The sequence below is a fragment of the Lytechinus variegatus genome, chromosome 14 (assembly GCF_018143015.1).
Source record: "Lytechinus variegatus isolate NC3 chromosome 14, Lvar_3.0, whole genome shotgun sequence".
Lineage (NCBI taxonomy): Eukaryota > Metazoa > Echinodermata > Echinoidea > Temnopleuroida > Toxopneustidae > Lytechinus > Lytechinus variegatus.
In genome coordinates this window covers 30,650,240-30,660,867 of record NC_054753.1, presented here as the reverse complement: position 1 = coordinate 30,660,867, position 10,628 = coordinate 30,650,240, and the positions used below count along the sequence as shown (strand labels likewise).

Below are 10,628 nucleotides of genomic sequence, written 5' to 3'. Positions count from 1 at the left end.
GATCCGCCTGTGAATAAAATATCAATTAAGAAATTTATTCAGAACAGAAAGGAAAGAGAATTGAAGAATTAATCAATCAATAATCAATCGAAAATCTTAATAAATCAATTCCAGAAAGCAAGGAAGGAACAGAGTTGAAGATCCCAACCTGCAAAAAGAAATAACAATAACACCCTCGACAACAAAGTGTAGAGGCTGTCTAGAAATTAATTCAAAAACGGCACCAAAAGCCACCATGCTTTGAACGTGAAGAACAATAACCATGACAGGTGGTGAAGGCTTGCTGCCACGTAGGCAGGCCAAGCCCGGTGCCTCGCGAACGCGCTAGCGATGCGGCGCGACGAGAACTCAAACGTTAGAAAAACAATTTAAGTGTCACCAAAAACACGTCTAAAAAGTCACGCCAAGTGTAAATTCTGAACACAATCTTACACACAAATGGAAAGATTGAAATTAAAAGGGAGAATGCACCACAGATAAGCGAAAATAATATACCAAAGCTCAAAAAGATTTGAGCTCTTAGGAGACTTATCTGAGCACGTCTTGACAGGTGGCTTGCCGAAAGCAAAAGAGGAAGATGGACGCTAATTGCGCGGTGATCATGGGTAGTAAGCCTGAACAGGAGAGGGCGCGCTCGCGCTTTTTAAATCCTTGGGAGTTCTATTCGGGTATGGCAGTCCAGAGGGCTGAACTAGCAAATCAAGTAGATGTATGGAGTTATTGAAGTAAATCATTAATTTTAAAGAATTCTGATTGGTTCCTAGTCGGTCTACTAAGCAAAATGCGCATTGCTAACCCTTTTTTTAATCACAAACCTTTAGGCATTATGGTTCCCACTACTCTTGATTATATATAAGAAGTCAATTTCCATCAACTTGCCCAACTGCCTCCTTAAACTTATTGAAGCATGAAGGAAACTGACAAAATTAGTAGACCTGGAAGATGAACTGCTCATTCAGCATTCTTCCAGTAATTGTGGTAAGGTAAGGTGTCAAGGAGCACTGAATCATATATATATTCATAATGAAGTCATAATATAATATTATATGCTTCTTATACAATTTTTCAACAAAAAAGAAAATCAAATTTTAAAGACATATTTGAAATATTCATAGAAGAAATAAAATGGAGAGCAAATATAAAAAGAAGTATTTTTTGGAAAAAATGCAAAACAAAAATTGAATAGTCAATTTAGGCATTATGTTTGCTTACTATTGAACATGTATTTAAAATTCTTTCTTGCTATATTTATAAAATGTTTTTTTATGTTGAATTCTAATGTATATCATGATGTTGATTTTTTATTTTTGTTCGATGTACAGTGACGATGTAAATGAGAACATACAAATAAAAAAAAAAAAAAAATAATAATATTATATGCTTTCTATGTCCTATCCTTAGTACAACACATTTCTGTTACTTCAATGAAAGTGATCAACATCAAAATAAAATCCCTTTAAGAAACTCATTCCCTCATGAACAAATGTTTGTATGGAAGCGGCAAACAATCAAATCATGACATTTGACGTCCTTTCCAAACCAACAGTTTTTGTTCATGGAAAACATAGCAGGATACATGGTCACATCAGATTCCAACACGTTCATTTCCCATTCTACAGAATATGTTCTGATAAAGCAGACAGATGATTCACAAATAACCTACATTGAACAAGAGAGGGAGCTACAGAAGTTTTCTGAAACTCCAAATAGATTGATAATTGTAACATTCCTGTAACATCAAAAGAGATTCATACATGAATTTGTGATTGAGATATTGAGTAGGGATTGCATAATTGAAGAGATATGAAAGAGTTGGTAACACGCAGTATACGATATGTAGCATGAGCATGAGATCCTAGGTGAAAATAACGAGACACATCTTTAATGTTTCAATTTGAAGTGAAAGCTGTGACGATTCGTAAAACTGTAAAAAATTTACTGGCTCAAGTCACAATTTACCAAATTTCATTAAATTGACATTAAAAATAACCTTTTTTGGTGGTTTTTGTAATTATTATTTTTTTAAAAACTTGCAATGGACAAAACAAATCATTTCAAGTACCTAAGAAGTTATTCAAAAGAAGAACTTTTTTTTTGGGGGGGGGGGGAGCTAAATACATTTTTCACTAGGAACTTTCCAGAGTGTTTATTTTAAAGTGGAGAATATGACTTAGAAGAGAGAAAAAACAAGTTTGCTATTTTAATTGTCTCATTAGGAAAACAAAGACACAAATATTTAATTCTTTTTATTCATTTTTCCCCCCTCTTTGATGTCAAGAACATTGGCTTAAAAGGAGGACAATGCAAACGATTTGAAGGTCACAAAATAAAGTTTCATGTGGACATTAACCCATTTCTTACTGGAACCAGGTGGTCCCTTACAAAACCTATGGGAATAACAGAAATTTTCAGTAGTCAACAGGTTAAAAAAGAGACTTACTTGGCACATTTGAAGCATCTCTTATGAATGATGTCTTCTGTTGGCATGGCAACCTCATCTCCTCTCTCAACCTTTAAATCACACACCTTACAGTTACCCATAGGAAGTAGCATACATGACTCACTCTTGCTTCTTCTCCGCAACACTTTCCCTTGCTTGTTCTGTATCGACTCCCGTGACAGCATCCGACGCAATCCCGAAAACGGTTTCTTACTGGTTGGCGCTGTGAGGGCGCTAATATCATCCTCCTCCGCAATAACAGAGGAGCGTTTCTCCCTTTTGTCACAGCTGTATGGGTTAATTTCTGAATGAGAACGTTGCTTTGGTATTTTCACTTTGCCATGGTCCTTCTTACGAGGCTTTGGGTATTTTTCATTTTTGCGAATGAAGAAATCCGGCTGCAAGATGCTAGATTTGTTTTGAGGTAATGCACGGTAAGAGGCAGGTAGTGTACTAGATTTTGGTTTCCCACCGTTGAATGTCGTTTGAGGAACATCAATATCAGTATCATCCTTGAATAGACTAGATCCAATATTCCGAGGCAACGTGCCTGATTTTGGTCGCGGCTCTTCCGGCTCTTCAAAAACATCATCCAAGGAACATGCGTCAACTCGTCCCTCGCTGCGAGTCCGCGTAGGACGGCGAAGTCGCTTGAACCAAGGGGACGACTTCCCAACGGAGTCCGGGGATTGACCCGGACGGCCATTGACGATGTCGTCATCGAAGAAGGTGAGGGAAAGATCAAAACTGACTTGTTTTCGGAGTAAAGGAGCACTCCTGCACTCAGCATTGGTCCCACGCATGGTGTACGGTGCTCTTTCTATGCTCATCACATCATTTCTGCTATCCACTGAAGAGCTATCGCATGTCTCACTATCAGTTGTATGCTCCATGGCCTCAAATACCCCAATCTCACCCCCCTCCTCTTCATCATGGTACATTCCATTCATTCCACTCTCTGTAGTACAAATCAAATTATCCCTAGATGATACCATTCTCCCTCCTGGGGGTGCATTATCCAGTTGGTCTTCTTGCGTGAGGGCACCCTGCTGTGCCACCTGTACTTTCCCCCTCTCCAAATTGCACTTGGTTTTCAGCGAATGAGAATCTAGTACTTTGCTTGGAATAGCGCCGTTTGGGGGAACGAAATCCTCGCGCCTGGTCCAGATATCTTCTATTTCAGGATTGTTAGTTGATGAGTTGACATGGATGGTGTGCCCCCTCCTGACCTTCAAGTCTGTTCCTGCAATTAACTGAGAGCAGTTCTCATTAAGGGCCATACCATCTGGTGTTGTGAGATTCATTTCAGTCAGGTTGGAATTATCACCCTGCATCGCTCTTCGCGTTGAACCCGACTCTTCCGATTCCAGCGGTATATCAACGACGATCAATCGGGGTGGGTCCCCTAGCTTTGGTTCTGATTGCGCATGGTTCAGACTATTTGTGCCATGCACGTTGTCATTTATAGAGTTTACTTGCTCACTGTATGACATACAACGTGATGAGGCAAGTCTTCTATTTGGGTGAGGGCTTGAATGCCTTTGCCGATTAATAGCATTACAGCTTCCACCAACTGCAGCGTTCTGGACGTCAGTGGTAAATCCGGTATTATTGCTACGACTGCGATTGAGATTCTGAGTACCATTATCATCTACAAAACATGAAAGCATCGCTGGCTCGCTAATCTGACGGAATATTCTCTTTTCTTGCACAAACTCCTGAGAATTGCTTGAGCGTTCTAATGTAGGAGTAAGAGTCAGCATCCTCCGTCCGGACCCGAGGTTTGGTGCGCTAGGACGCCCTCGTTGTTGAAGATGAGCATTACTGAATCGCGAAGCATTGCTGGTGTAACTGAACGAGCGTCCATACTGCTGAGGTGTCTGATGGCCTCTGTTAATAATTGCTTGGTGCTTGTTGCGATGCGTTAAATCTGCCAGGCAGCGTGCCATGGTTTCCCCGGCAACCGCCTCCTCAAAGCTCATCAAGCGAGGGCGTTGCTTAGGTTCCAAAACAGCTTTACTCAATGACAGCGACTCTCCAACCTTACCCTCACCATGATTACCAAACTTATTCTCATTTATTTTAGTTTCTTTGCTTCCTGCTCCATCTCCTTCATTAATATGTCTCCCATTTGGAATCATCATTTTCTCTTTGCTATCTTCTCTCTCAAGTTCCTCCATGGTTACCAAGCGTTGCTATGTCCCTGGTAACAATCCCTTGCGATGATTAAGATCCAAGCCTCTTGTAATTACTCATCAACTAATTTGAAGTTGAGGAGGAGTGGAAGACAAACACCAGCAGATCATTTCTGAAGATTTCAAACCGGAGGATAAACACGCCTGCTCTTGAAATCAGAATCTGCAGTTCATCTTGGTTTGGTTTCCCCCCCTTTCTTGGCTGGACCTTGACAAGGACAGCATAAAACTCTTCACGCTCATCACAGATGTTTTATTCATGACTGAAGGAAGGACAATACAGCCTCAATCATCGTCTATTCATGCACAATATGGTCCTCACGGCTGAGCAATCTGTAGTAAGGGATACAGAGGTAGGGAAAACAGAGAAGGGGGGGGGGAGAAGTTTGAGAATAAGAGAAACAAAGAGAGGGAGGAAGACAGAGACAGAGAGAGAGAGAGGAAGAAGAAAATAGAGGAATAATTCATGTGAAGATAGATGGGAGGGAAATAGAAAGACAGGGAGAAAGAGAAGGAATGTGGACAAGATGAAGATGGAAAGAAAAATAGTAAAAGAGAGAGATAGAGAAATAGAGAGTGGAAAAAAGGGTAGAAATATAAAGGGAAAAAAGCAGGGGAGAATGAGAGGGGGCAAAGAAACATGAGTATGGAGAAGAGGAGAGCCCGAGGGGTTAGAGAAAAGGAAGAGATGGAAGAGAAGATTCACCCAAAGAAAGACAGGAGGGCAATACATGCAGGAAGATGGGGAGGTAGCAGAGATATAAGGAAGGAATGAGGAAAAGGAGAGAGAGAAAAAAAAGATATATTATAAATGACTATTACCTTAAGTATTTGTCACACAAGAAGGTGAGGAAATTATATACCAACCGATGAGAGCAAGGAGGTAGTATCTCTCTCTTGAATTGACTAGAATTAATGACCTTCTTGCTCTCAGCGAATGATACATGATGCTCATCCCTGTTGTCTTAAAACTGTCAATGGTAAAACATTCATGATGACCGGATCACATTGCAAAGATTAATTCACAATGCCAGAGGGATTTATAGAATGAGTAATGACACCATTTGTTCAAATGGGAAGAATTTAAAGAGCTATTACAGCCTGATATCTGCCAAGCAAGGGCCAGATCAAGGTGGAGAGGAGGGGGTATAGCTGATCTTGCCCTGATCCCCTTTTCTATGACTAGTCATCAAATTTAGTACCATAAGATGCTCAATAAAATTCCTATTAAAGAATGATTAGATTAGATTTTGCAAGACATTTTTCAATTTGACAAAAATATCAATTTTTCATTTCTATTCACGGCCTCTCTGATCAATATTCAAATTTGAGTAGATTATTCATAGAGTGTTGCAATATGGTGGGATATGATTGGATAAGAGCAGGTTTGCCAAATTTAACATCTATTAATCATCACAGGGTTTCAAAAAGATGGAATAATCTCTTTAAAAAGAGCAAGGATGCAGTAACCCTTGAAATGTACATGGCATCTGTCAGGCTTAATAGGAACAGCTTCATTGATGTATCAAATTGCATGCCAATTAACGTTCATTGATAGATTAAATGAACACGCGTCTTATCGTCAATGTCTTTAATGTGAAATGCTTAACCCAATTCAATGGTCATTTGATATAGTGCCTTTTCCTTTTGGTAACAAAGCGCTGTATTCATGTTACTTCATATTTGGCCCACTAAAAGGCAGCAGGACTTCATAGAAATACATGACAGTGTATGACTATTTATTCTAAGCAATACTTTCACTGATATTTTTAAAGTGTCTCATGTAACACTATTAATATGAAATGATTAATGCCACATGAATTCATAGAAACTTGTCACAATATATGAGCAATCTATTTAAGTATCTCTTTTTATTTTTCTCCTAATACTAGTTTAAAATTCATGTCGTATTTAATGCATTTAATTACCGGAAGTGAAAATTGTGTAATAAAGGATGTATTCATAGAATCAGATATTTTACAATTCTATGAAGCCATTCAAATCTTTATGCTTAAGCTACTAATCTAAAACAAATATTCAACTTTTCACTATTCACAACCACTCTGGGTTTAATTAAATCCTTGAAATTAAGAGTGTAGCCCTCTGAGGCTTGAAAGTTATATTGCTAATTTTCAACTAGGAATGAAAGAAATTATTCAACTTGTATTCAGTACAAGAGTAGAATTCAACAAAGTAGCGTTCAAAAAACGGAAGTCGTCTCCAAGATCAACAGTGGATGACCTTTCATAAACCAATAGTGACAGTACTCCTTCAACTTGACGACATTTACTCTTTAATTCCCCAGGGTTGAAGAATGGATACTATGACCAAGCAATCTTTCCTTTCGTATCGCTCACATCGCCCCTTAATCATATTTTAAAGACCGCCCCTGACCGATGATACGGGGCAGTTTTCCTTGAACTACAAAACCACTCCACACACAGTAAACAAAATAATCAAATTATCACATTACAACCATTTCAAAAAGAATCCCCACACTTCTGAATCCAGAATCAAATTCCCAAAGGAAAATGTTCCAGCAGGTGCCTCGCTGAGCTGGGCCAGGAAATCAGATGGTTTACAGGTTACCATGGCAACCGTCACCAAGGAGAGTAGGGAGTTACAGGCCGAGCTAGCTACACCCATTATTTAATTTGATTGCTGGTGCCGACAGATGGTAGTTAAATAGATTAGTAGAGTCTTACACAGTATAGAGAAGCGATGCCTGATCCATAGGGGGAATAGGATTCAAGTGCGTTTGTAAAACGAGATTCTAATCTTCTATCTTCCCAATGAGAACACCCTTTTGGCTTAAAGGTTACAGCTGTTAATCCTCTAAGAAGATCTTGGATAAAGCTTTGGAAATGTGATGTATGAATATCACAAAAATGACATTTGTATCTAACCAGTCCAAGGTGTCTGAATATAGATTTATATATTTCTAAGTTTTCAAGAGAGCTGAAAAACCTGGCACCAGTTTAATTACCAACAGCAACATCATTAAAGAAGTTCATGGTGACATGAATAATAAAGTTTGCCACAAAACATAGACATGAATTCATTTTTCAAAATTTCCATTTAAAATGAGTCCCTACAATTATTTTTTTGAACATTTGTAATAATATTTTAAAGTACTATTTTCAGCTAAATTGGTGTTTTATAATGTGTAGCCTTCTTATAGTCACATTTGATGTTAGGCTTCTTACCTTTAATATATTTAGAATCGTTGTACCATTGTTGCATATTAATTGAGTTTCTTATATACATATGTTTTCTTGTACAAACTTAATTCCTGAAGATGATATCGATTCAAGTTTGAAATTTTGGACTCCAACAACATAACTCTACTCAAAAAAAAATTTCTGTCATTTTTCTAATACTTCATGATACTGTATTAATGGATATTGTCTTGCCAATCTATCAATAAGATGAGAAGTTACATAATACTTCCAGTTTCAACCCAAAACATCACCCGTTGGAACTTCTCTGAATCCTGTAACATCAGCCTCTTGTATAGGTAATTCATCACTTCTCGCCTGCAAATTTTATGAATCACGACAAAATGTGAGTCACTCAGGGAGGATCGAAACCAAAGCAAAATGTTCCTTTTATTATCCTTTTGAAGTTCATGTTGCCTTTTCTTTTACAGCAAGAAAGGAAATGCTTGGTTGAAACCTTAGAAGTTCAATGAACCAACTATTGGCAAAGAATTGTGTCAAGGTAAAAGGAAGCGCAGTGGTGTAGCGGTTCTGACTCTCGCCTTGTAATCATAGGGTTGTGTGTTCGAATCCCACCATGGCCTAGCGTCCTCTGGTAAGGCATCAATCCACACTTTGCCACTCTCACCCAGGCGCTAATTGGGTACTGGTAGGAAACAGCCGTCATTGTGGTTGGTTTAGCAAGTTTGCGCCTAACAGGCTGCTTGGAATGCTATGAATCCAGTGACCAGTAATAATAATTGTGAAGCGCTTTGAACAATCGTAGATTGATAAAGCGCTATATCGATGCCAATTACTATCATTATCCATGTATTTTGCATTTTGAAAGATATTCATGATTTCATTTAAATGTTTGTCATCTTTATTCCTCTTTAATCACTCACAGGGTAGAGGGTGGGGGCATGGGGACACAAAATGACCCATTTTCATTTCTTTTTCTCTTTCTCCCTTTTTTTTTGGGGGGGGGGTGTATATTTTCTAATCTGGATAGCCTGACTGTCCCACATAGATTCACTCAAAATGCCCTTTCACACCAAATTTCCCTAAATCATCCAACTAACCACTGCGAAATGTGATATAATACTAACTTGAAACATTTATTGAAAAGTACTATGAAAGTGGTCTTAGTTTTAAGTCATCAAAGGACTGAATTGGCATGTGTTATGATTCTATTTGAAACTTGAACTAGTCTTCATTTGAGACCCACTCATTGATTGCATGGTCAATCAAGGTCTGATTTTGCAGACTAATCCCATTTAGGTGCTTCACCTGCCTGTTCAAAACCAACTATAACAAATTGGTTTCTATTTTATTATCTCCATCATACAAAGACAGGATATAGATGGTGTGGATCGATTCAAGTACTCAGTATAAAACAAATTACAGTGTCTCCTAACAATTATGCAAACACATAGGCCCAGTTACATGAAAGTTATGGTAACAACCTTAGTAACAGTGTTTAACAACCAATCAGAATCAAAGATTTAATAGAAGATACCATAGGATGGATTATACCATTAACTTTTTATGACTAAAGACTTCACAAATTGTTAATACTTCTTTTCTAATCAGACTTGTCTAATTTAAAAAAAATTGTCAAAAGTAAATTTGTATCCAATAGCAAGTGACAATGTTTGCTTTCAGAAAGGGATGCCACATTAGATCAAATGACAACAAATTTGCTTCCAATTAATTTAATGGCCCAATTTCACTAGCTTCTTACAGTGGCCTACAAAAAAAAACATACAACACAGAAAATAAATACTTTACATTCTCACAAAAAAATCAACTTTTTTCACACTGACTAAAGGGTGCAAACATTCTAATTCTCTTTGGGTGTGTTTATGCTTCCATTGCGAGGACAGAATCAGCGATTTCAAACGTCGATTCAAAACGCCGACCGTAAACGTGGTTCTGGGAGTGCTGTTTATGCGTAACTTTTCAGAGCAAATAATGATCTCCAGCTGGCTTCGCATCGTAAAGCGAGGTTAAATTGGGCGCGCCTTTTTTCGTAAGTTTTTTTTCTGATTGTTGTTATTACGTAGAGATAACATGGAGCAATACTACTGTATTTGCCCGTGGATTTTCATCTCAAAGGAAGCATGAACAAAATGACTTCATTTAAACAAGTTTACGATCGTGGTTCTGTTTATTCTTCCCCAGAAAGCCTGATTCTGGTCAACGACGTTTACAAACGTACCTTTTTGTGAGTTTACGATCGGCGTTTTGAAACAGTGTTTAAATGAAAGTAAGCATGGACGCAACCGTGTTTTGGACTAACGATTGGAAACGCTGATTCTGGCCTGAAAAGTGGAAGCATAAACACGGCCTTAAATGGTAAATGATCTACGAAATGTCAAAGATAAGTTAAGGACTATATATTTTGTTGAAAAAATAAAATTTCCTTTTATTCTCCAACAAAATTAACAATTTACTAGCACATCTGATCAAAGTGATTGATGAATAGATAATTTAAAGAAGAAGTTCATCCTGATGAAAGGTTCATTGTAAAAATAGCAGGAAATCATCAATAATATTGGTGAATGTTTGAGGAAAGTCAATCAAAGATTAAAAAAATTTAAAGAGTTTGTGACACCATATGCAAGCAGCTTCCCGATATCGTGAAGGGAAATAAATCAGTGTAATGTCACGTTCTCAAAAATTTGAAGGTTTTTTTTATTGTACCTTCAATATAACAACAGATAAATTATTTACACCCGCTCCAAAAATAAACTAATTTTTGGTCATCATGAACCACTGAAAAAGTAAAATGCA

The 10,628-nt window shown here is 37.8% G+C and overlaps 1 protein-coding gene across 1 annotated transcript; it reads right to left on the bottom strand.

The window, feature by feature from the left end:
• Positions 1-2,436: 2,436 nt before the first annotated feature.
• On the bottom strand, positions 2,437-5,011 carry LOC121428069. The gene has a single exon (XM_041624645.1). The coding sequence runs from the start codon at positions 4,618-4,620 to the stop codon at positions 2,437-2,439; it is 2,184 nt and encodes a 727-aa protein (XP_041480579.1). The 5' UTR covers positions 4,621-5,011.
• Positions 5,012-10,628: the final 5,617 nt, after the last annotated feature.

Coding starts and splice junctions, on each gene's coding strand:
- LOC121428069 (XM_041624645.1), bottom strand. CDS start 4,620: ATGGAGGAACTTGAGAGAGAAGATAGCAAAGAGAAAATGATGATTCCA.